Source organism: Corapipo altera, unplaced genomic scaffold, assembly GCF_003945725.1.
Source record: "Corapipo altera isolate COAL_440 unplaced genomic scaffold, ASM394572v1 0, whole genome shotgun sequence".
Classification (NCBI taxonomy): domain Eukaryota; kingdom Metazoa; phylum Chordata; class Aves; order Passeriformes; family Pipridae; genus Corapipo; species Corapipo altera.
Genome location: NW_020884872.1, coordinates 67,927,064 through 67,954,652, shown reverse-complemented (window position 1 = coordinate 67,954,652; position 27,589 = coordinate 67,927,064). Strand labels below are relative to the sequence as shown.

At 38.4% G+C, this 27,589-nt stretch overlaps 2 protein-coding genes across 5 annotated transcripts in view; one reads left to right on the top strand and one right to left on the bottom strand.

Annotated features, from left to right (window-relative positions):
- Nucleotides 1-27,589, top strand: part of NBEA (neurobeachin) — a 474,839-nt gene that overhangs the window by 322,877 nt on the left and 124,373 nt on the right. The window lies entirely within an intron of this gene.
- Nucleotides 140-3,070, bottom strand: MAB21L1 (mab-21 like 1). The gene has a single exon (XM_027651004.1). The coding sequence runs from the start codon at nucleotides 2,083-2,085 to the stop codon at nucleotides 1,006-1,008; it is 1,080 nt and encodes a 359-aa protein (XP_027506805.1). The 5' UTR covers nucleotides 2,086-3,070; the 3' UTR covers nucleotides 140-1,005.

Sequence of the window (27,589 nt, the reverse complement as noted above, 5' to 3'; positions counted from 1 at the left end):
CAAAATCAGGCGCCTGCCCTTAAGTTTTCGCTTTGCAGGATTTAAGCAACTGTCCACAGAAAGGCAAAATCCCCTAAACATAGCTGCCTTTGGTTTTTCAAGTAGAAAACTTGACCTGATATTGAAACACTTACCCATATGTATTTTACTTCATTTATTAGCTTGTAATTAAATAAATCAGCAACAGAAATTAAAATCTAAATCACAAAAGGTAATTATCCAGTGTATTTCAAGTGCATTTTCAAATATATAATTCCAATATTCAAGCATTATTATATAAGCAGAATCCAAATTTCTTTTGAATATATTTAAATAACATTTCAAGTATATTTATGGAATGTTAGAAACAGAACAAGCAATATATATGAAACGAAAAATGTAAACTTGTTAAGTTCAGACACTTCAAAAGACAATTAACAAAAGTACTGTGATAAAATCTACCTTTTTAAATGGTATCTTCTCTTTAGCAGAAAACGTCCTTGAAGTATCCAAAATGGCAATTTAACTTCTGTTCACCAAATCACAAAACACCAACATCCACAATTTCAAAGACAATGTGAGATCACAATATTTGATACAAATTAAAAAGTACATTAGGGTTTGTTCAGGTGGCATATCCAAATAGCATTTACTCACAGAGGGTTTACATAAAAATACCGGGGTTTGTTATAATCCGTTGGTACCATATTTAGGCAGAATGGTCAGAATCGTGTTAAATTACGGCCAATTCTCTTTTCCAGGTAACGCTTTCCTTTTTTCTTATTTTTTTTCCTTCACCCCCTCCCTCCCCCGGGAAACTGCAAAACTGTGAAGAAGAAGAACGATGCTTGCTGTTCTCATTTACTTTCTTTTTTTTCTTTGTGAAGAGCCTAAGCTATATTCCTTTTTAAAAAAAGAATATTATTTGCATTGTCAGGTGGAAATATTTGACTTTTCGAATAGGCAGCTTAAACTGCATCGGGAAATTAGCAGATTTATCGGTCAGGCTGGTTTTATAGTTACCCTCTAAAGTTTCTCCAAACTTTTCGGGTTGGTTAGTATTTCCCTGGCCAGTCGCCACGTTTGTTTGGCTGCATTTTCCAGGGCCGAGTGAGGTTTACCCTGAAAGAGGTCTAAGTTGGGCAAGAAGTAGTGGGGGCACCTCCTGCACTGAAGGCAGGAGATGAGCTGCAGTAAAATCCCGTTGAGCCGGTCCCCCAGGCATGACTCGTCCCAGTCCGATTCGCGGGGATGCTTTTCGCATTCGTAGGAAACCAGAGTCTTCATGTGATAATTATTCAGGGGCTGGCCCGGCAGCTCAAGGTGACGGTCCCGTAAGGTTTTGAGGATGGAGAGGCATTTCTTCCTGCAGCCGCCCATCTGCAGTCTGTTCTCGGCTTCTGCGAACTGCAGCACCCAGGCATCGCTCTCGGCCGAGCTCTGCTTGCCGGCCAGAGAGTGGCACTCCTTGGACAAGAGGTTGAAGCCTTCCGCCTTGACCTCCGCCACCCGATTGGGTCCTGGCCAGGGGATGTGGGGAAGCGGCCAGTGCGCAGCACTCCGCGGCCATATCCCTGTGCACTTGAAAGCCGGAGTGATCTGCACGACGTACCGATCCCTGATCCTCAGCTTCACTTCGCTGGTGTCCGCCACCATCTTTACTACATCTCTGTAACTGCACTTATCCACGGCTTGAGCCACCAGAGTCTGGAATCTGGACCGGATTTTGCGAGCGGAGAGGTAGCCAGACGCCGTGATGAACTCCACCCAGAGGGACATGCTCCTCTTGCGGCCGTCGCTTAACTTTAACACAGCGCAGCCCGGCAAGGAGCCGTCGTCCACGAAGTTGAAAACCCCCATTTGGTTCAGATACAGCACGACTTCAAACTCCGTGGGGGAGATGACTTCCAGCCCCTCGTAGCGATTGTCCATCTCGTTCAAGGAACTGATGAAACGAGGCTCCTGCACCTCCACCTCCTTCAGCACGTCCGACACCACTTTGCAGACCTCTCGGATCGTTTTGGCGATGGCAGCTTTCCTGGCTTGGCATTTCTCATTGTAGTATTTATTCAAATGATACACCAGCTTGGCCTGGGCCGCGATCATGTTGGGGCAGAGATCCGGATTGTATACCGGAGTCTCGCAATAGGCTGTGGGATCCAATGCGGCTGCTAAGGCTGGAGCCAACTTCAGAGGAGAAACAGGCTGCCGCACTCTGAAATGTAACAAATGTTTTTCAAAATGCGCCGGGGCTGCTGCTCCTCAGATGCTCTCTTCCTGCTTTTTTAGATCAGCCGTCTTGAAGTGTGTGTGGCGGGGAGGGAGGGAGGGGGGAGCGGGCGGGGGACTGGAGGGGGCGATATTTTTCCTTCCCCTTTTTTTAAAGGGTCCGTGAGAGAGAGGAAAGCATCGAGAGCGGCACCTTTCCCAGCAGCAAGAAAAAACAAAAGTTGCACTGAGACACAGCAAGGCTTCCAGTAGTCAAAATAATAAAACCTCTTCGTATTTATTTATGTTTTCCCGTAGTAATCACCGTGTGTATGCAGGGCGGTTAATCAGCTGGTGGAAAAAAAGTGCCGTGTGTGTATGTCAGAAGAAGCTGGCTCTTGGTTTGTATAAGAGCCCAGATGCACTCGTGTGGAAATTATAAAGGCAGGGCCAGGCAGGCGGGCGGCCAATCGCCACTGGGCTCGTCACTGCAGCCTCTTTCAGCTCAAACGCGGCTAATTAATCCCACTCTAGGAGATAGATATGTATACACAGCCACACGCACACACACACGCACACGCAGGCACATATAGGAAGGTAGAAGGTTACTGGCTGAAAAACCGCCCCGGTCCTCTGTACGCTCGGAAATCAAGAGAAATCGCTCTCCTTTGGGTGTAACTTGAAGGGTATTAACGTTTCGAAAGGACTTGGCAAAACTATGCCGCTCCGCACTGAATCCCTGCGTGCCTCCCCATGGCCGGGACGTGAATGCAGGTGTATTAATGGGCATCCATCAACTAGGGAGCTACAGACTGGGCTGGCTCCGGCAGGAGCACAGGCGTAAATTCATTAACTCCCACTTGGCGTCACATCATGCTGTCCTTTTGCTCCTGATAGTTGTCTGTAACTGCAAGCGAGAAGTTGTTGTGTTTGTTTGGGTTTTTTCTTTTTTTTTTTTTTTTTCCTCTCGTGAACCGGCCAGTGAACAAGGCAGCGGATTCACGGCTAATTTAGTGTTCTTTGGAATAAAATATTACGCAGAAGTCCACGATTTGTATTGTTTTAAAAGATCTTCTGACGGGCTCTAATCGATTTTGAAGTTTAATGCATTTCGGCATTGTCTCTGCCTTGCTTTTTGTATTTGTACCTTATGAAGGGAGAATCAATCGCTAAACGTATCTGTCAGGTCTTTTTCAGGTTCCCTCCAGAAATCAAGTAGCAGATACTGACGGTAAATCTCATTTGCCAATTCTTAGCTTCGTTTTTTGTATTCTGTATTGCACTCTGATATGTTGTGAAGAGTGGATGTTCAACTGCTTTTTGAGACTCAGTATTTATTAATTTCAAACCTGGAGGATTTATCGTATAGCGAGCTCTTCTAGCAAGCTGCGCTTAGTAAATGTGCACACGGGAGGCACGCTAGAGACTGCAAACATGCTGGCTTGTTTGTCTGACAGTTTGGGGTTTCGCCTGTGTGATGTGTAATTAGCAAATTTCCCCTTCGGTACTTTAGGTGTTTGTAATCGGGACCTTTATTTGCAAATAAACTGGAGTTGTAAACTCCTCTGCTTCACAGCATTTACTGAGCTTCACTTCAAGAGAACCCTAAATTTTATATATGTATTTAAGAAAAAAAGCAAAACAGCAAAGCTTTTGATCGCTTGGAATCTTTAATCTACTGACCGATTACCAATTCCTAAAGTAACTGTCACAGGTACATCCGTCGCTGAGGAAAAGTCATGCCACAAAGAACATTTCAGAATATTTATTTAGCGTATGAATGCGACCAACTTTATTGCACATAGCGGAGAATTTGTGACTGTGAGCTTGGCTCCCTCGGTCTGGCGGTTGTGCGGGTGTTCCCGTGCCGCTCCAGAGGAGGAAGCTGACCGGAATCTTTTCCTGCCCATGAGCAGAGCAGGGCTGGGGCTGTCGCTGAAAAGCTGCAGGTAACAGGTCGTCCCGAAGAAGCTTTTCCTCTTCCCGGCCGCGGCCCCTAAGCCGCCAGGAGAAGGGGGACCGCTCTCTGGCTGTTTCGGGTGGAGAGGAGGTAGTTTCGTCCCGAGTTTTCTCCCTTCTACGTATAGTTTCCCGTCCAGGGGCCGGGCGGGACACGCGTGCCTCCCCCCGGCCGCGGCGGGTCGGGCACTGGAAGCGGCCCCGGTCCCGTTGCTCCGGAGAGGCCGCCGAGGAGCGCGGCCGCCGCCGCCCCCAAGGTCCGGGACGGCCGCCTCCCTCCTTCTCTCCCTCCTCCCCTGCGGGGCGTGAGTGGCCGCCGGGCTGTGGACTCCCGGGGGCCGGCTGCCCTCGCCTTCCCGGAGCAGGCACTTAGAGAGGTCTGGGCCGGCTCCGCGGGGACAGGCGGGCGCCTCCCCACCGCTCTTACCGGCGGCTGCCCCCGGCTGCTCGGGGAACCTGCCGCGGCGGGGGCGGAGGTCTGCCCTCTTCCTCCTTCCGCTGGCTCGGCAGCACCGCCGCGGGCCCCGTCGGCGGGCGGGCAGGGGGAGGCACCTCGCCAGCCCGGCACATCCCGCCCCGCTGCCCCGAGGATGGGGCCCGGCACATCCCGCCCCGCTGCCCCGAGGATGGGGCCCGGCACGACCCCAGCCCGCCCCCCGGGGCCGGGGGCGATGCCGGTCGCGCCCTGCTCTCAGACACGGGGCGGTGTTGGCAACAGCGGGGCGCGGCCCGCCTGTGCGGGGGAAGGAAAAGCGGTCAAGTTGGGACCAACTCCGACGGGCGGGTTTCGAGGACCGACTGGTGCGAGGGAAAGCCCGCTGCGGCCGCGTTACTGGCCCCAGTTCTCGCCCTGGGCGGCGGCCGCTGGGACCCAGAGCCCTCCGGCTCGAAACCTCCGGCGCTGCCGTGTCGGGGGCGGCTTCTTTGGGATGTAAATGTTAAAGAGCCCCTTTCCCGCGGGGTCACAGACCAACGCCGGGTAAAACCGAAAGTTACAGCGGGCGGACAAAAGGTTGTTCCCCGCCGAGGGAACAGCCCTTTCCTGTGGAGGGAGCACGCCTCAACTTCCCAGCGTTGCGGCCGCCTCAGAGCTGCACTTTAGCGATGGGAATGTTCTGGGCCAGGTTTTTCTTATTTTTACCCCGTGGGTTTTAGTTTGGTAATTTCAGTTGCTAAAGGCAAAAGCGGAAAGGTCGTACCTTTAAGCTGTCAGAAGTCGTAATATTCATAATGCGGCAAAATTAATTTAAATAAAAATTACATTTTATATCCTGAATCACAGCTTTTAATGTGTGATGCTAAGATTAAACTCTGATGTCAAGTGACATAGGTTATACATGTTTATTATATCTTGGTGGCTGTGGGAAATATTAGCTTTAGCCGTGGCTAAAGATCTTTAGCACTGAAGGTCACCCTTCACTACAGCATTTCATTTCACACATACACAACAAACATTTGATAGTTTGAAAATTTGTGGATTTAGGCGTCGCTGACACCAGCCAACCACTGAAATGTGACTGTTAAGTTGACCCGGTCGTTTAACAAGAGGAGTCGTCTGGGGCTTGATTGAAATGATGCTGAAAATTATTATCTGTATTATATATATGATATAAAAAATTGGGTATTTTTCAAAGCTTCTGACCACTTACTGCAGTTAATTTTTCTCTGTAGTTATTCACGTGTTCTTTGTAAACTATAAAAGGAATACCTTTTCAGCACTGAATTTTATTTTTATTGAGTTTATTGACTAACGTGTTGTTTTGGAAAATTGGGATTAAAATCATCTTATTAAAGTGATGATTGATCATTTGTCATGATAATGGTACCATATGATATTGGTGACTTACAAAATTGCTGTTTTCTGGATATTTCCCCTAATTAGGGGGTACTATAATAGTATTTGTTGAACTCTGCTTATTATTTCAAATCTTTCAAACTACAGTGCCTTCTTTAGTAGTGCTCACGTTAGCCAAAAAGCCAAATGGTATTGAAAATCTTTGGCTATGGATGCTCACCCACATCCCCAAAATGCAATTTGGAAGAAGAAGAAAAAAAAAAAAGAAAAAAAAGAAAGTTGCCATACATATAAATTTAACTAATAATTTCATGTGGTGAAAAGTGTGAGTTAAAATGCAGATACAAAGGGCTTGCATGGATATCACTTTATATTTCTTATTATATAGTGATAGTTCTTCCACACACAACTGCTCATGAATTTTAAAGTTTTATTTTTAATATCTGCCTATTGCACTAGGGAGGTAGGAAGAAAAAGAATGAAGCTGAGTTGATTAAATTATTTATCCCTACTGCTGAAGTGAGTTTGAAGGCTCATTGAATGTATCTGATTTCTTGGCTCCTCTTTCTTCCCTTCCCCCCGCCCGTTCTTCCTGGTTATTTCATCCATATCATCCTGCCAGCAACAATAAATTCACTTTTTCTTTTTTTTTAAAGTAAGAAGAGACAGATATTTGTGCCAGGTTTGCTATATGTGTCACATTATATAAAATAGGCAGCATAATTTTTTTGTGATAGAAGTTGATGGTACCTGCAATTTTCTGTATTCTTATTTTGTAGTTTACTTTTTGCCTCCACTTTCACATTTAGGGACAAATGAAAAGCTAAGTTGCTATAATGTTCGCAAAAGTGCAATTTTAATGAATTTATACACTTCATTACTTAGATTTGTGGGTATAAATTTCTGTATAGTGTGGTACACAAACATTTTTTCTCTGTTAGATACAGTTTTCTGTGATTTTTTTTTTTTTAAAAACTGTGACATTAGCTTCTTTTAGAGTACTTAATTAACATTCATTAGTGTTAAACTTAACGTGTGTATGTATTCTCTTCCTATTAAAACTTAAAAGAAAAACATGAAAAGAGTTTGCATTACTGTTGGACTTGGTCATCCCAGGTCTTACGGATGAACTGTTAATGCTTTAAATTCCTCTAATCTGCAATCTGTTAAGAGAAAAACAGTAATTGATTTGTTTTCTTTAAAATCCTATGTCTCAAAAGTAAACATGGAAGTTGCACAACTGTAATTTTAGCTAGAACTGCAGAAATGTGCAAGAAGGAAAAAAATGCATTGAATTATTCATTTGGTTCACTTCTCCATCGACTTCTCCAAAGCCAGACGTTCCATAAAGTACAACATTTTATTTAAGCAGTCCAGCATTGGTGTTTGTTTTTTTTTTTTTTTTTTTTTTTTAAGATCTCTAGCTTGAGAATGTTCTTTTTTGCTGAACTGCTGAAGGACTGTGGAATGAGTGGGGATTAGTGCCTTTTAATCTACTACATCTGTAGTGGGTCATCCAACACTGCCGAACTCTCATTACTCTCTCATGCTATATATGATTCAATGACTGCAAATATTGAACACTGACCTTGAAAATAAAGCTTTATGTGTTGGATGAGCAGCTTCCAAAGGCTTCACATCTAAACTAACCTTTCCCCTTGGTAACTTCTAGTCCTGCAATATGTTGTCTGAGAGAGGACTAGAGTGATAGAAAAAGTGAGTCAAAAGTGAAGTGTGGGAACATTTGAAATGCATCATTATATAAACTATGGTGTCGCTCAACTTGTTAATATTTCAGGAGTAACGCAACAACTCATTAGCCCAGTCAAAATGGGAGAGTGATATGTCTTGAACACACTTATCTTTGTGATTGGTGTTTTTCTGTAAGCTGATTTCATGTTGTCTAGCAAACTAAACTACATCATCTTGTAGGGAGCTGCTAGAGATACTGCAATTATCAGAAAATATGTTGCTTAACATCTTTGAACACTAACCAATATGAAGTTATAAGTAAGCACCATCTCTTTTTATACATTTGATTATATTATGTGTTTATTGAGAATTTTCATGCTGCCAATACTTTGGGCATGTTACGTCCCTCTATATCAAAATGAAACTTGTATATATGTATGGTAAATTACCTGTGTAACTAATTTTATCTTGGTTTAGCTATAAAAAGACATACCTAATATATTTCAATGCAGACTTCTATTTTTTAATGTAGTGTACAGTTCTCCAATATTTTCTTTCTAAATAATGGTGAAGGGAGGAGTTGAGTGAGTTCGTCATGAGTGATTAATACATTTCATTGAACCTTATGAAGGCCCTGATCCTGCCCATGCACACGTGGTTAATGAAACATTCAGCTGTTTCTGGTGAGGTCATGGGCGCTTTTAGGCTCGTAGTGAAGTGCACAGGCAGCTCTTTGCAGGATCAGGGCCAAAGCAGAGTGACACTTGGAGGTTAACATTTGTAGAGGATCAAATACAGTGAGCCTCTACAATATCTAGTGCATCAAATACACACATTTGTGAGGAAATACGTTTTTGGCTCAGTATCTACACTTCTGTAAAGCAGCACTTCCCTATTAATTTCATTATGTTTTAGCCATATTGTTCAATTAGCCTCTTGAGAAAGGATGGTGCTATTTTGTCCATGCTCCCACAAAAATGCCTTCCCTAACCCACTCTAAAGCCCTTACAAGAAGGGTGGGATTATTCAGAGAAATGAGTGAAAGAATATACTTTCAAAATTTCCATTAAAACTATATTTTTCATGTACTTCCACATAGTTGGGACTCTTTATATAACTCCCCAAATCTACAGAATCTTTTAACGGTCTTAAATGTCAGCATAGTACTTGCTAAAAACACTTATTGTTCCTAAAAATATCCTGAAACACAATTAATTTAACAGGGAAGTGCTGCTGTAATATAAACATGTCAACCAACTTATTATTTAAGGAAGAAGAGGTGAGATCTGTTAGGAAAAACTTGATGCTTAGATCTTTTGACCTTTGAAATATTTTCCTACCACCACTCTGAACTTCCTTTTTTAACTGGTGGAACACTGTCATTGTGTAGAGCACAATATTTTGCCTAGGAGAAAGTTGCATTTCTTATTAGGAGCAGCAAATCACTCCAGGGGTCTTCTTACTTGAATTTGAAAATTTATCCTAGATCACCTACTATCCTTCCTACTTTTCCCTACCAGTTTTTTAGGCCAGCTCTAGGACAGCATATACAGAACTAGATCCTTTCTGGCATAATGCTGGTGTTCTTGAAATGAAAAAGACTATAGAAATAGCATGTAGTCTTGTAATTTCATAAATATACAATAAAATTGTTGAAAGAGAAATATTAGCATATGGAAATATCTGTTTATCTGAAAGGAATAATGCTATCAATTTTTGTGATAGTTGAAATAAACTGTGCTTTTCAGGCATGTTATCATTTATAATAAATTAGTGCCATTGAAAAGAAGAAAAAAATTATGGTGTATCTGTCAGGGTAGTGACAATGTTTTCTCTTAAGTCTCCTTAGTTTTAGATGAGGCTATACTGATTTTAATGAGGTTATGCAGTATGTACAGGCCTACTAAGAGAGAAGTTACTGTGATAAACATGATCACGTGTTATTTTCAGTATATGTTTTACCATCTCTATTTCTTGTTTTCATCTGCAAATTATTTCCAGGAATGAACTGGCTAGTTTTGGCTTCATTTTTTAAAAAATAACCTTATCAAAATGAAACAATAAGTTCAGAACTCTTACTAGCCCACTGAATCACTAGTATATGGCATATGCTAGGATGTGCCATAATGCTTGCCATTTTCAGCTACGCTTCAAGACATTCCTTCTTTAAGTAGGTAAAAAATGACAGCAAATATGTTGGACAACAGTTTTCTCATTATATTCTGTGAGTACATTCATTATGTTTTATTAGTCTTTAACTGTAAAGATGAAATAATATAACCATTTATCTTGGCAAACCCATTATTTATAATCTCTACATTAGAAAACTGCATGGATCTGCATGGATGTTTTTTTCTACATGTAGTATTCAGATTTTTTACATAAGGGATGAGAAAAAACTTTCCAGGTTAAATCCATAGCTAACCTAATCTACTCTTCGTAGGCAAACTGTATCTCAGTGGGGTAAAAAAAGTCTTCTCTCCCTCACCCCCGCCTCTCCACCCCCCCAAAATTCAGTTCTTCATTTGTTTTGTTCACCACGCTGCATTAACACAGTTTTCCCTTGTGTGCATCTGCCAGTGTACAATTTAGCCACGGGCATCTGTAGACCTTGTGGTGATCAGTATTGCAGGCAAAAGCCATATGTGTTTAAATAAAAAAAAAATCTCTTTATTTCATTTGCTGTTTTAACTGGATGGATAACTTCTGTGCCTCAAGACAGAGGAAGAGAAAATACAGAAATAATTAATTGCCTCTATTCTTGAGGCAGTTTCATTTTCCCTCTCCAATATGGAATGCTTGTCAGCTTCCCTGATAAATGACTGCATGTATTTGCATAGATTTTACATTAACACAAAAATTAGTTTTATTTGTGAAAAACTATTTTACATAATAATGCAAAATCTAGCATTATGGATTATGTTTCCAAATTTGAGAGGCTGTGGAGAAATAAGGTTTTTTTCTTGTTTGCTTTTTAAAATTCTCTTTGATTTGTGTGGATTGGTTGTTTTTGTGTTTTTTTGTTTCATGTCAAGGCATATTCATTTCTAGCTTTGTATTTTGTTTTTGTAAAAACAACCAAATCAGGGTCTCTTAATATTTACAAACCATTTATTCAGTCTTTCATAGATTGGATAATTGATGGTGGTATGAAAACAACTTCTCTCCTAAACCTCTACATATTCCACGTATTAAATACACTATTAATTATGGATACATTTGCAAAATCTCAGGAAACTGTTTTGAAAAAAACATTGCATCAAACTTAGCTGTTAGATACACTATTAGAATATACTTTAAATTTCTAAAGCTGCTATTAAAACAGTGCTCCATCAAGTATTCTTTCAAACCATTAATGTACTGCATTTGGGTGTATGTCAGTGTAGGACTGTTTTTTTCCCCATATCTAATAACCTGTCTGTTTTAAGCAATTAGGCACTCCTGGATTGGAGTGACAATGCTATACCTCTAGTTAAAAACTGTGTTTTATTCACGATTTGTCATGTCCGTAAATAAAATTTACAAATCAATCAGTCTGAAATATCTGTGAGGGGAAAATATACTGCCCTAATTTTGAGCCAATTGTACTTATTTTCAAGTGACACAAATTGGATGTTTGTTCATGTGATAAACATGGTGTCTTGTTGTCTAAAGACAACTGCTAATTGTGTATCAGCTAGTTCTCCAGGCTGAAGAAAATACAGATGCATTCACTGCTGTTATTTCATGCTCTATAACAAGAAGAAAATATTACTCCTTATGAAGCATAGTATACTTGATGGCAACTTAAGGTAAAAGAGTGCCTTTGCCACTTCTTAAATCTGGGACACCCTAGGTGCCAGCTGTCACTGCTCAGCTAATGATGACAAATGCCCCTCTCTATGCAGATTGCAGAGCTTGCAGGCTGCTATGAAAGGCAGTCAGATTACCTTTCTTCAGATAGTAACTTAACCTTTTAAACTCAAGTGTCAGAATGAAATTATTAGCTGGGATAGTTTCAATATCTGTTTCTTTAAAAAGGAAAAAGAAAATGAAAAGAAAAGAAGGCAGTGACTTCAAATAATACCATAGCAGCTCATATTCACAAATCGTTTTTGCTTCTCTGATGTTTTAAAAATAGGAAATTGCTGCCACTGTGCCTGTGAGCACTCTGTGGAGTTTGCTGGCATTGAATGCTGACCTCTTAGTTGCACTACACAGAAATGGGGCCAAGTGGGACAAATTCTGTCCTTGCTTACATCCATGCAGTGTTGCTGATGTACAGATCTGACAGATCACAGGTTAATGTATGTTATTTGTAATAGACCTTAATTGATCTTATGTATTTTGGATATACTCAGCTCTCTCCATGACAGTTCATGTTACTACTCTAAGTCTATGAAATTCAGCTACATTTCTCTCTATCAAAATAACTAGGTATTTATTTTGTGGGTAAAAGTAGTTTCACAGAACTCAGTGTCACATGGTTAATATTAAGTTACTAATTTAAATATCTTCTACAGTCAGAGTTTTGTAGTTACTTTCTATGTTTTCTTGCAAGTAGCTAACAGATGTGAAGATGTTAAATAGTTCCTTAACAGCACGTCAGAAATGTAACACAGTATAAGCACTGGATATGCCACCTGAAGTGTAGGGTTCTTTTCGAGTGTGTACACATACATCTGTCTGTATTTTTCTGTGAGTCTGTTTCTATGTGTTTATACACTTGAATATGAAAGTAAATAGACGCATCAGCATCCATATTATGTGTTCACATGCACTAGCCTACACATGTAACATTCAAACAATATATTTCCATGTATATATTAAAGTACTGACATATATGAGTGTGTTTAGCACATTATATTTGCCATTAAATGTCTGTACAGTGAGCTGTATATGAATATCAGTTTTCCTTTGAGTTGAACCATATTTTTATTACAGGAAACAGGTACTTACACCAATATTTTTCATGAACAAATCTCCATAACAGTGGGCAATAATAGAAAACTAGAGAAAAGATGTGGAAAGGCATTTAATGAGATGACCGAGAACACTATAGTATACGCATGTGAACAAGTAAATAATGAGAATAGGAGGAAAATAATGTGCATTTGGTATGAGATTGGAATGTCCCAGACAAAAAATAATTATTATGATTGGCAGAAAGTACAAGAGGAAGAGAAAAATGTGCAAGTTTACTGAGAAGGCTAAGATGAGATCAATGTTGCAATAACTTTAATGTAGTAGTAGTTCTGTACTAGTCATTAAAGGTAATCTGATCCATGTACAGAATGTTAATTAATATTCTTTTCTCCAGAAAATAATAGATCTGATTGCTGAGATATGCGTTCTCAAAGATCAGTACTTACCTCTTTTGGTAATATGATTTATAAAAGCGAGATGCTGGTTAATATTATATTAGAAATGTTTCCAGTTAAAGTTTGGGGAAGAGTGTTTGGATTTACTTATGCATAAGTATGTTAAATTTAACATCCTGTTTTGTTTTGTTTCGCTTTGTTTTTTTCTGCAAGTCATTGTGTTCAAAGTATTTAAAACTATACGTTTTATTATTTTGAGCAAGTGTAGCACAATCTGAGAAATAAAAAAGACAAAGATCTAGTGTTTCATACTCAGCTTTCTCAGCTTGTTGGTTGAATAGGCATCAAATGAAGTCCAATGCCTGTACAAAAGAAATGTTCCTTGTTTGGATTTGCCCCATCTGTGTCATCTGGTGGCTTATGCAATAGGAGGTGTTATCACATGAATCCAAATGCACAAGCCAGTTGTTTTATGGACTCTTTCTGTGCTTGGAGGAGTTTATAAGTTGCCCACTCTATTGTGTGTCACTCCCAGATGACACGTGTGCATTCTGCTGAGCATATTTTGGGGGTAATTATAACTAATGAAGCCTGGTACACAGCTTGTTCACAGAGTGATTTATTCTGCTCCTGTCTGATTCCTGAGAGTTCTGTAAAATGGTTATATTGTGCCCTCCACTTTGGACACGTATGGGAGCATGTGGTATTGAGTCCATCAGAGCAAATTTGCTATTCAGTCTACCACAGACTAATTACAAAGATACTGACTGAGTACATCTGTTTAAAAATATAGACTTGGACTGAAATTGTAAATGGGATCTGTAACTTTAGGGGTACTGACTAGAGTATGGCTCTTGTTTAGTCGTTTACTCTTCCCAGACTTGCAGTAACCCACTTCTATGTATTTGCTGTTAAATGGCTCAGAGTTCCTCTGAGCCCCATAAGTTAAGGTTAGGTTCCCTTCATACCTTTTAGCAAAGCAGATTTTATTATGCAATTTGAGTTCTGATAGGTGGTGATATTTTGTGGAAAGTTAGATTTAAAAGTTGGGAAAAAAATACCTTGTAGCTTTGCAGGTTTCATAAAGCAACAACAACCAAAAAAATTATTACTGAAGCCTGAGTGTCAACTTTTATTTAACCTTAGATCTACCATTCTCACCCTAATTTATCTTGACTTACCAGTCTCTCAGAAAAATAAATCCACTGACATTAGTGGGACTCATCCACTATACAAGAAATACATTTGTTTGCCAGGATGATTCTAGAAATCTTTTTTTCCGAAACACTAACATGCCTCTGAAATCACAAAGTAATGGGGCACACAGAAGCTTCAGGCTTTGTCACTTCATCTACCAGATTCACAGCTACCCAAGCAGACTGGATGTTTTTACAAGTATCTTGGCGTCAGTGTTCTGTAATAATAGTCTTCAATTATGTCTGTCTTCAGTTATATCAGCTTCTCCCATCTTTACCCTTAACTTTGTATCCAGATTTGAAAGACTTTTGCATCTTATTTTTTTCAGTACTTAAACAAAATTTTCTGTCATGGAAAAAAAAAAAAGAGAGAGAGGTTAAAAATTACGGTACTACTTGTAGGAATGGGAGAAGGGATAAATACTTATTTTAGTACACATTTGGTACACATTTTTGTAAGGCTGGAAAATAATTTCTTAGAAAATACAGTTCACATCTTTCCTACTGACTGCATGAGTAGAAAAATAGTTTTACTGAGAATTAATTATTGTTTTAATTTCTTTTTTGTGCAAACAACCTGGAGTGTGCTCAAGATGACATTATCAACACTGGGGGTGAGAGGATACCTCTAGCTCTCAGAAGTGCGTGGTATAAGATGACATTCCTTGGCTAGAATGTTAGGCAAGAGGATGTGATCACCAGCAGGCCTGAAGTTTACCCGTGCCCTAACCTGTCCCAACAGTGAAGTTTACAGTATTGATAGCATTCATCTAAATCAATACTTTCACTGGGAAATGAAACAAAGTAGAATTTCAACCTATTTTTAATCTTAATAACCATGAAGATGGAAGTGGTCAAAGGTGTGCTGGTGCCTTCATTTTTGCTCCTGAATTTGTGTGGAGCACTGTGTGATTGCAGTGTTATATATGCACAGTGATAACCATCAGAAGATGTGAGTGCTGTTTGTATATGATGAGTGTGAATATACTTGTACGTGTGTGGAAAAACATACAATTTGAAAACTGGCTGGTTTGCTGAGAACAATTGTATCATAAGGTAGCAGTTACATTTCAGTTGTTTTAAATAAACAGAATGTGGTTTTGGGCTTTATGCTTTGTTTGGGATTTCCTCCATATACAAAAGTTCCAAGGACAATTTTTACATGATGATTTATAGTGATACAAAATCTGACCTGGTTCACCGATGATAAAATTGTGATAGGTTTTGGCTTTTGGGATGAAATGCATAATATCTGCATATCATGCTAGATATTACAAGAGGCTTGCTAAATTGACAACACATAGTTGAAATCCTTAGTTATGATACATGTCACAGATGAAAACAAGTATTTTGCATGCTTAGTAAGGTTTTTTTAGGTTTTTTGTTTGTTCTGTTTTAAAGGACTGTGACAAACTAAAAGAAATTACTACTATTAGAAAATGCCTGAAAATGAGCAGTTGTTTTGTTGTTGAAAGATTGTCACAAATGTAAAGAATGGATAACTGCAATTGTGGGTTTGTGCTATTAAAATATTGTAGTTGTCAGGTGAAATGTTGGTTACTGAGTAATCTGCTCATGTTTAGCCAGAGTAGATCTATTCTGTATAATTTTAAACATTTAATAAAATGTTTAACACTAATGGTCCAAACCAAGCACTAGCTAAAACGATGACACTAATTACATAAGATGTAGTTGGGTCAGTGAAGCTTACATGTCATTCATTCTTTTGCGCTGACCAAACTTTTGATGCATGAACTCATGTCTTAGCTGGCCTCTGAAAGAGTTTGTATCAGAGCAGAGTGTGGCCTTCTGAAAGCTGGGAATTGCAGCTGCAGTTTCATCCCCTGTGTTACTTTCCTTTCTTCTGTAAGCTGCATTCATTTTATTTCCGTTGCTTTGCTACTTTATATGAATTTTTTGACAGGGATTTCTATTTAAATTGCCTTGAACCTAGAAACATTTTCATCCTATGCCATGCCAGGGCTAGTGAATGTAATGTGCTTATCAGGCATGAGTAGATGAAAATAGTTTTAATAGTTTTTCATTCGAGCATTTAGGAAATAGTAGTGAAATAGCACTCATTAGTACCTAAAATGATGAATGTTTAGCAGAAATTTGAAACAAGAAGCTAAGTTGATTTTTGGGCAGTAAATTCTTACCTTGTTAACCTCACCAGTGTTAGCAGCAGACTTTCCTTTCTGGTGGTGAGCCATTACCTTCCCATTACCTGGTAGTCTCCAAGATTTGTGGGGCCTGGCTGCCTAGTTGGACTGTCTGATTTCTAGAAATTCTGAAAAAGTGCTGAGAGAAGAATGTTTGCCATATTCCACATGTGCTGATCAGTCACACAGTGGACATGTCAGACTGCTTGTAAAGCAAACACTGGCGTACTTGAGTTTAGTTAATGTGTAAGGAATTTGAACTCCAACCTCACACTGACCCTGTGGTACTGTATGTGTTGTGCAGTCAAAATTATAGTGATTCCCTTAAAACCTCAATTTTTATATCAATTTACTGAAGTTTATACAGCTTTGTGGAACAGAAGAATTAAATCACAAACAAGGAAAAGTAAAAAATATGCTCTGCTTGGGTTAGAAAAAAAAGTGACTGGATGGGATGAAGATCAGGGCAAAGATATCAAAGAGAATGAATTTGAAATGGAAGAAATAAAAATTTTCAGGCAAAATTAATTTGAAAATTAGTAAAATTTGATTCATTTACAGGACTGAATTAAAAAAAAAGCAATATAAAAATACAAAGGTGGAAATCAGAGGACAAATTAGGAAGGAAGAAGTAGTTCTTTGCTTAAACAAGTTTGAAATAACGTGAAAACATGTGGGGCTTTCTTCATATAATGATAAATACTATACTAAGCAGAAATCCCAACTTTAAAGAATATCTACTAGTGCACCTAAGCACAGTTTGCCCATGTGATGACTCTGGTCATCGGTGGGTATGCTGTAAATTGTCAACATTCCGCAGAATTACTCTTGGCTGTTCTTGAACTGAGCCAGCCTCAATGTAGTTCCTGCTTTTGTGGGCAGAAATCATTGCTTTATGAAAGGAAATAACATAGAGCTGCTCTCCAGAGCCCCAGTGACAACAGCAGTCTTTTCATCATCCTTCACTGATCTTAAAGGTTAACCTGTCCAGAGGCTTATGAAATCTATACAGTAAAGGAAATCTTTTTTATTATGGGAAACAGGATATATTTGAGAAGAGGGAGACAACAGGAAATTCAGAAGTTATGAGGGAACATGTACAATGAAGTTCATGGCACATCTTTAGGAGTGTATATAATTATGTTGACACCTTGGCTGGTATTTCTTTACCTTCTAAGTTAAGTCCTAAAAGTACGACTAAACAGGACCTTTGTATATGCACAAACTGCTGGACTTGCTTCTATTGCATGGTATTGTATGTTCTTAAATTAATGTTACTAAACATGGGCCTTATGAGGCTTTCATTCACAGGCCTACATTATTTGCTGTTGGTCTTGTTTAATATGTATAGAGTGACACACATTTCCATGTTGCCTTAGAGAAATAAAAACTATGCGATTCTGGCCTCATTTTACAGTCTAATTTTGGCAAATGCAAGAAACTGTGAAAAAAAATAGAAAGAAGAGATAGTGGAAAAGGTGAAAAGGTCATAATAAATAAAGATTGCTACTACATTATGTCGGAAGTTTGTATATCTGACTTTTTTTAAAGTTGGTATAAAATGGTGTTTCTAAAAGGACAATGATGCAAGAAAGAAGTTCTTTTTAAGGGTTAGGACTGGGAGAAGCAACCACTGAAAGGCAAAGGTAGAAGATGTGAGAATTAGATTTCCATTTGATGTGAGTTTGTTCAGATTGGTTGAGGCTACTGAGAATTCATTGAGAGGTGTTTGAACAAAATACAGTGGCTAGTATAGGAGGGAATATTTCACTCTCTCTGTTCCCAGGTGGGTTGGTTGAGGATCATAGGGTAGGCAAGCTGCAAAGTAAGCTAAGTGAGCCAAACAGTAGTGGTGTCAAGGTTTCCCAGAAATGCACAGTTCGTGGACATAAAACATTCAGCTACAAAATGTATGTGTATATAGGAATGTAGGCTTGATTCACAGCTCAAGAAAACCCAACAAAAAATCTTGTCAACCCTGGGTAGGAAGAGTGTGACATTGGTGTAACATGGTAATATGTTATTTTTTTAGACGTGACTGCAGTAATGCGTCACGTCACCTTGTTGAAATATCAAGCCTGTAATGGTACTTTCTCACTCCTTTTGATGCACAGAGTGCTAATATGGCCCTTCAGCTTTACAGGGCGGAGCACTAATGAATCTGGGTCTTCCTTTTGTGTAAGCTTGTGGACTCATTTGTGAAAATTGCCATTTCAGACAAATACTACCATTCCAGTGTTGTGTTTCATTGATACTTGGTGATATATCAGAAAGTTTGCTCAAGTGTTCAATGAAAGATTGATTCATCTTTTTAGTCATACAGACTGCAAAAGTGTTTGGAGCTCTTCATAAATTTTAAAGTGATAGTCTATCTAGAATACCTTTTAACATAGAAGCACCGAATCAGTTATTTATACTCCTTGTTTAAAGGCAGTGTTCTTAATTATGAGTTTTCCTCTCTAACAGCAAAAAGTATAAGCTTTGAGTGGAAGATTTAAATATCTAATTATATTAATCAGACATAAGTCCCCACAAAGACTGAAGTAGAAAATATCTGTACGAGGGGATGACATTCTGACATAAAAGCTGACTGGTTTTATGGGTTTTGTGTGACCTTAGTGGTAATAATATGTTGCATGTAGGAAGTGGTCAGTTTTGCACAACTACAGTTCATTTTGTTTGGGGTTCTTCTGTTCTGCTTAGGTGACTTGTAGTAAAAGTACAATTTTTTTGTTTCGTTTTGTTTTGTTTTACTATATGAGTGAAGCAAATAAGGTGCAGTGGCTGTAATTCCAGTTATTAAATCTGTTCATTTATTAATGTTAATCATTAGGTGGTTTTTAATCTGGCTAAAAGGACACACACAAAAAAATGGTTTTGTGGTAAGAAAGCTTCTCTGTCTCAAATAAGGGACACTGGATGTAGAGCTCGGAACAGTACATTTCACAGAAGCGCATAGGATCTGTTTACCTGGTTGAAATTCAAATTGTTTTATTATGGTGTCAATTCTTTGGTTTTGGCAGCACTTCTAAAGTGTCTATACACAAAAGGACTACCACAGTGAATGAATGCTAGTGTTGACACCACCTAACAAGCAGGGATTATGTGTTTACAGAAGAAGTAATATGATAGGTCAAGTATAAGAGGCACTTCTCAAGAGCACTTCACCACATAATGAGTGACTGACTAGAAAGTGCGGAGCTGCCACTCTTTGGCTTCGTTTCAGTGTTGATGCCTGCCTCTCTCCTCCAAAGCCCTCTTGATCATGTTCAGCTGCTCTGTTCTCATGTGGTGAATAATAGTAGAGTAAAGCTGCTTTTCTGTCTCATTTTTCTTGCTAATTTACACATTCAAGCCATTTTTTGTTTGCTATCCTTATTTGCTATTCCCTTTTGTCAAGGCACTGTTCTCTTTTTTGCCTCAGGCCTAGGAACTAATTTGAGCTTCTATAATTACTTCATGTTTTACACCTGTCTGCATATCATGCACCCCTTGTCTCTGTGCTTAAGCTGTATATATTTCCTTGGAAGCAAAAAAAAAAAAAAAAAAGAAAGAAAGGCTAGTTTTCATACACAAGGAATCCCCAAGTTTCTCCTCTCAGTCTTCCTACAGGAGAAACACAATTAAACTGTTGAGATGTTCTCAGCAATGCAGCTGACCTTTTGGGTTCATGAAGGACAAATGAATGCTGTCTGTTCAGACAGTTTGTGTTAAGACATTGTTGAGCAAAGAGCCCTGAGCTTTGTTCCTCTTGAATGAAGCAATGGTTGTAGTCATTTTAAAATCATTAAGAGCCTGAATGCATGGTATCATTCTACAGTGTTTACTCTACAGCTGCTCTTCTGCTTTAATAGCAGCTTATTAAATTTGGGTCAAGCACACTCTGAAGAGTATCACAATGAAGAAACTGTTCAAAAAGTTACCTGTTTAAAAAAAAAGGCAATTGATTAGATTTTTAACTTAAGTGACAGCTGCAATTCATTGCCTGTTCTTTGTGGTGTCTTGCAGCAAGAGTGGAAGCCTTTTGTAATTTGGTCTTCATTTTGTAAAAGCTTTCTTGAATAATCCAGGGTTGCTTTCCACTCTGAGACCGCCTCAATCCAATTAGGAGTTTAACAAGGGTCAAATTAAGGAGACTTTACACTTCATGTTTGCATCATTAGCCATAAGACTGTTTTGTGTGTGCACGACTGTGTGTCGAGGGAGGAGGGGAGGCCTCAAGATGAGGCAGACACAAAGCTGTCATCCACCATGTGGTGCATCCCGCCACTGAATGAAGGCACAGCAGGCTAGGAACAACATTTCCAGTTGTCTTTTGGGGCTGTCGTCATGTGGATTTCAGCTGGTACATAGCTGTTTGGGGTTACAGGTGCTAGCTAGAGCCGGGGAAGAAGAGCGCATTCTGTGTCTAGTCTTTTCTCTACTGGTAGTCTATTGTTATCGGACAAATGACTGGGAAGAGATGAAGTTAGAAATCTCTTGAGCATTCATTATTTTTGATGAGATGACAACTACCCCAGTTCCTTGTTCTCACTACTCATGCTGTTTCCTGTTATTTTTTTGAAAACATAATTTTTCTGTGTGTTAAGTGTATCATACAGTGTGAACTTTTTTTATATCAGTAGTCAGAAGGCTTTCGATAATCAGATGTGTGTCTAGAGGACTACAAACACGCAGTTGTATTTTCTACAATAACAAGTATTCTAAAAATGGTGCCATTTCACTTATGCAATTTTTGGCTACGACTACATTTTCCTAATGAATTATTTATAGAAATTGTCAAAAATTAAAAAGAAAGCCATAAGACCCTCTTTTCTATATAATATTGTTCTTAATGACAAGAAAAATTCTCCTGCTAATCAGTGTTTAGATGTGTGGGATATTGCTGGAGAACTGTTGCAGTGTCTCTTTAGCAAATGCTTTGTGCTGCTACATACAAAGTAACGATTTATCTAAAAATAACACTTTCATTGTTCCTCCCCCCCTAAACCCGTTAATAGGTACTTTAGTATCATGCGAGTTTTCATAGTTTAATCCCTTTTCAAAAGCTTTTCAGAATAAAAGCTCTAAATGGTCCTCAGTATTAATTTGATGTGACTTCTGTACAATATGGTTTGAAACTCTCAGAAGCACATTTTTACAGCTTACCCCTTTTCACTGGATCAGTGTGTGGAAAATACCAGCTAAATGTTTCATGGAGTCTCTGCTGTAAGCCTTTTTTGTTGTCTCGCAGATGCTATAGCCTTCTAGTGATTTTTATTTAGTACCATCGTTATTAGATAATACTTAAGCCAGATCAAAAACTCTACATAGATTATTGTTAATTGAATTTAAATTTTAGGAAATACCCCTTAAAGGATAAATTTAAAAGAAGTTTTGACCTCTCTCTTGAATGTCATTTGATGAGAATTTACCTTCAACAGTAAACTGTGCATAAAAATGATGATTGCGTCTAATGTAGTCGGCTTTTGTAGTCAGTCAGATCTTTGCTTACATTTAGACAGGAATAACTGGCTTTAGGAGTTTGGACACTCATGAATAATTACATTTTTAAAATGCTCAGCTCTCAGTGAAGTATTAATATGATGTGTCTGATAGAAGTAACAAGAAATAATTTAAAACTTGTTCTGTCAACCTCTTTATCAAACGGGGAATGTATTTTCTGTTTGTATTCCAGTATGCACAGTGACTGGTGAAATAAAAATCTTGATTATCAAGTCTTTTTCATAACACATGCCTCCTGTGATGATTTTGTTTCCTCAAAACCACTGCCTAACTCTGGAACGAGAGAGTTCAAACAGTAACAAATGGTGTGTGGGTGTGTATTTTGTTTTGTTTTGGCTTTTTCCTTTGTTACCCCAACTTTTAAGGCTTTTGCATAAATTTGTATCACAAATGAAGTGAATGTGAATTGTATGATAAATCTGTTTGGAGATATTTGGGCTGTTCTGAGCTCTAAATATCCAAGAGGATCAGGATAATATGAGATTCAGAAGACCATAGATTTTCATTCTTTATTACTCAGTTTCTTTAGTCCAAGAGAATCCAGTCACTTCACTCTAGAAGCATGTATTCCAGGTACTGTTATTTGGTAAAATAGGGTGTCACCAGATATTTTAATATTAAAGAAAACTTCCATCACTGATTTGTAGTACGTTTTCCTGACTGGAACGTATGTTTTCTTGAATGTGTATCTGTTCAACACATACCAGTTTATTGTTTTCTTAACCTGGTTACCTTCAGGATGGTTCTTAATTTTATAATTTCAGCTTCCTGCAGCCTGGAGAGACGCCCTTTACAAAATTTTAGCAAACTAAAACAATGAATTGTAGTGGTTAGGAAATAACTCCAGTAACATGAAATATATTTTCTAGTCTGATATTTTGTGTTTCATAGGCTGAAAAGTACTTTATTCATTCTTCAAAATGAAACTAGTGAACACCTTCCTGTGCTGATAAGAGTCCCATCTGTTTTCCTGCTAGATCCTTTTATTATAGTTTTGGGTTTTTTTCCTTTTTATATGCTTTGTTGTATAAGTGGTCTGCAAGAAAAAGAAACAGGTTTCACAGCTGCAGTGACAGAATTTACAGGTTGAAAGTGGGTGTATGATTGGTGAACATTACACTCATTATTTCCTATTTATTTTCCACAAAACACGAGAGAAAAAAATAAAATTAATTTCTGTATTTCAGTGGGGTATTTTGCAAATGTACATACAGACATCTGTATATAAAGAAGATACAACCTTTGAGCTCTTGGGAAGTTAGCAGAGTAGGCCTTAGGGTCACAAACCTTCTACCCTCTCTACCAGTATTTTTGTAGCTGTAAGGGGAAAGACAACAGCATGATTTATGCATCTGTGTAATTTTCTAGGAGATCACTCAGCCACCATTTCATGCCAGTGCACAGAGATCTGAAGGTGTGAATGGTAATCAGGCTGTTCAAGTAGAGCCTAAAAATTTCTGTCAGCTACAAACATTGGAATTTAAGATAAACAGATTTAGAACTTACATAATGTTAGGAATTAAATATTTCTTCTTCATTACAGTAAGTCTGTACTCCATAAATTCTTAAAAGGAATGAAGCTTTAAAGGCTGCTAGTCTAAACTTTGAGATTTTCTGTATCAGTATGTAAATTTTCACTGCTGTTTAGTGTTATACAAATGTTTTCCTCATTTTAAAATTTATATTTTCTTCTTATACATATATATTTTCTTATGTTTCTGTGTTGATGTAAAACATAATGTCTATCTATACTGAAATATGAAGTTATTTGGATTCTTATTGTAACAAAGTTACTATATACCTTGTTTGTATTGTTTTACCTTCTTACTGCTAAGGTACAAAACTGTTTACTAAACTTAGTTTTACTGTAAAAGCAACTTCAATATCAAATTGATTACATTATTATTTAGAAGAGTATCAGATGCCAGCTTTATTCCTTTTAGAAGGGCTATCTACACTTTTTGTGTATAATGAATTTAGTTCTCTTGAAAGATGCTGGATTGACAGCCCTGAAGACCAAACTCCTTTATTTATGCATGAGCAGCAACAGTTCTGCCTTTCCCACACTACCCTCCTGATATGCTTCACCCATGACCTGAAGGATCCCCCTTAAGGGTGACAGCTTAGTAGCCGTCATACCCATTCACTCCTCCAGTCCTCTGCTGAGAATGCCAACAAGAATGCCAGGGTAGTGGTTCCTTTTTGCTGTGAACGTTTGATAATGGCCTTTCAGGTTTCAGTGGGCATCTCATTTTCCATAGATTACTGAAGGGCAACCTGTGGGTGATAACTCTCGGGCTCTTTGGGGTAAGGGCAAAGCAGTGGTCTTAGGGTAATTAAAGGCAAGACCAGGATTTGGTTCAATTATTGTATGTAGTCTGGTAAATTAGAGTTAAGGTCTCTAGCCCATTACCAATTTCCTGATTGAGCTAGTCTTCTAGGACTTTTATGGCACTACTGATGTTTTTCAGACCCTCTTTTACTCACTGAAAAGAAAGAATGCTTTCTGCAAGCACAGGCCACAAATAGCCCAATTTCTTCTGGCTTACAAATGCAAAGCATAACTAATTTGATAGTGGACTCTGCGAAGTTTAGTTTGACTCAAAGACTTTATGGGCTAAATGAGTATGCTTCTGATCTCATTTATGGTAAATTTAAATTCCATTTGAATTACATGTGGGCATAAGCATAACATTTAGTTCCCTGTATATAACTTACGTACTGGATGTTTGTTATTAGTCCTTCATGAGACATAAGATACAAATATATATGCAGAATTATAATGATAAGGTGGTGTAGTGCTAACAAAAACTCTAACTTATTCCCCGCAATAAATGTATTTATGATGTTTTCCATCAGTGATTTATATTGGAAATATGTGCATCTGAGCTGCAATTCATTTGCCCACTTCCGCATGTATTTGGGGAACAATGTACCTGGATTTTGATTTTATATTTCTAGTTATTCCAGAAAGTAACACATGCATGTGTTTAAAAAAACAACATTAGAAAAAGAAAGAAAATAGTCACTGTTGGCTTATGCTAAATGGGTATATTTTCAGTATTCAGTGGAGTATTGAAATATTCCAGGTTCTAAATAAGAACAGACAAACCTGTGCATATAAAGAGCTCCACATGGGAATTTATTTGAGATTCCTTAATGAATGATTTAAGTGTTTGAATAGTAAAATAATTTAGTTATATATGCATTAAAATCATTAAGTGAAAAACATGATTCTATATTTCAGAATATAAGAACCCACATTGTAGGTTCTACATGCAAACTACAGCTGCATGCAAATCCCTCATCGTGTTGTAAAGGTTATCTATGGCTCTTGAGGGGAAAAAACCTTCAATTTCAGCCTGATTGTTTCATATTTTTCAAAATGAATGTGTTCTTAACAACCTGTATTTAAAACAAGCCAAAATTTAAAATGAAAATATTTTAAAATAATTTAGTTCATGTTGGGAAAATATTTTTTATTCACTTAAAATAATTTAAAACAACAACCTTTATAAAAGTCTTTATAAACAGTCTTTATATAAAAGTTGTTCAGCTAGAAAAAAGTAGACAAAACCCCCCAGTCTCAAAGTAATTTTCTCAAGGGTTGTAACCTCCCGAAAAAACACATTTAATTTGAGAGCATCACTTCATAAAGTTGTTTATAATACTTAATTATTTGTTGAAAAATGTGCGATGTTAAAATAATAATGAAATCACATGGCAGTTTTATGGTGACCATAAGTTATTTTTCTCTCCCCTCTTCTCATTGATAAAAAAATGGAGAAAAATCTAGAATAAAACATATCCTCCTCCATTTCTGGACTCTGCATTGCAGGAAGGAAATAAACGAGAAAAAAGTACATTTTAATTTTATATCAAAGAAACCCTTGAGGTGGAAAGTTAGGGAAAGCTGCATTGGTTTGTAGCACACAAAATGTCGCTTGAATTTTGCTGCTCAGTAGTTTGATATACTCATTTGCTGATGCGAAATGACGAGGGCTTAGAAAGCAGAGTTTTGTTTTTTAGCTGTCTGCAGACCTAGTGGGGCCTTACAGAACCCAGTCAGCAGGTCATTAACTCTGGAGAAAACAGCTTGCATTAATATGCTCTAATCCGGTATAATTAGTCAAATTACTGCACGCCGACTGGCTTGTCATGTGTTGTCAGATTTGGCATGCAGGCAGGATCGCCAGGGTCCCTCTGGAATGCCACCCTGGATCAGGGAGAAGGGCTCATTTGTAGTACTGTGGATTTCTTGATGAGGAAAGCAAACGGAATCAGCAACATAACCTCACAGAAAAGAAAAGAAAGGGAAGGCAAAAAACCCCCAAACCCAACTATCAAAAAACCTGATCTGTTATTATTTTGCTGAGAAATAGGGAATTCATGTGATGGGAACCATTTAGGTTGATACCTACTGTTAGAAAGAGGTGCTGTTCAGTTGCTTCTTACGACTTCTATGTATCTAACAAAACTGGAGATCCGCTGTACTATAAAAGATTAGCATTCATAAAAAGATTTAAAATAAATAATTACAAGAGGATCAGCTACAAATTACCTACCACACTGTGACACAGATTATTAAACTACCAGCATGTGTGGGTGCATGTGTGTGTCTATGTGTGTGCTCGTGCATGTGCATGTGCCCCTTTTTCCAGTAGGGGAGGAGGTTATTAAACTATAAAAGGGCCATATTAGCATAAATTTACAAGAGCTCTTGTTCTGGCGGCATGATAAAAACCTGTGTTACCTTTGCATTAACACTGAATTGCTTGTTGTGCTTTTGGCAATGACAGATAAGTCAGTGTAATTCCCCATCGCAACGGAAATGATGCTCCAGATTCCAAACGCATCCTGAAGATGTCACTGACAATAATCTTCAAAGAACGGCCAGTGAAAGTGGGCTGTATGTTTGCAGGATGATATACTGCAAATGACAGGAAGAATTATGTGAGTGAAGACGAATCTGTAACATATTATTAAGCAATTTCACGAGAATAACAGGGATAAAAGGATAATGGATGAGGGTGTCATTATTACCTTCATGTAGAGGGAAAGCAAAAGCAAAGGTAGAGAGACAAGATTAATTGAGGAAGGGTGAAGCATTCATTGCTCATCAGCTCTTTTGTACTCTCTGCTCCTGAAATTCCAGACAAAAAAAAAAAAAATTGCTCAGGGCTGCATTTTAATGCATCTGGCAAGACAGAGCCAAAAACTGACAGGGCACTTTTTAGTCACCTCCCTGCTTCCATAAACACACAACAGCTATTACTCCTGCAGTCTTCCTGTGGTCAGAGCAGTAAACTGGTGGGATGTTCTTTTTTTTATCGCAGCTACTGTTTTTAATTGTGCTTTTGAGCTCAGCAGTTTTATCTGTCAGTGGTGTGGAACTGAACAGGTCGTTCCCTACGCGTTGTTTGCATTGCACAGTTGCAAATGGAAGCAGACTGTACATAATAGATGTCAGCAGAAAGGCTTCTTCCAAGCACAAAGGCAAGCTGGAGTTGTCCTGAGACATTAGTGACAACATAAAATTATGTCAAGGCATCAAAGTTTTACAGGTTTTAATATACAAGACGAAGAAACAGGAAGTCATTTGGCAATTGTGCAGACCAACCCTGCAGTGTTAAGTATAATTCCCATCGAAGTCAAGTTTTGCTTACTCAGAGAGTTATTACTGGGTCAATAATTTCAATTACCATCGTTATTTTCTATACATTCTCCTAGTAGCAGCTGATTTTATTGCAGAATATAGTTTTAAAATTATTCCATTTGCTTTTCAAAATCTTG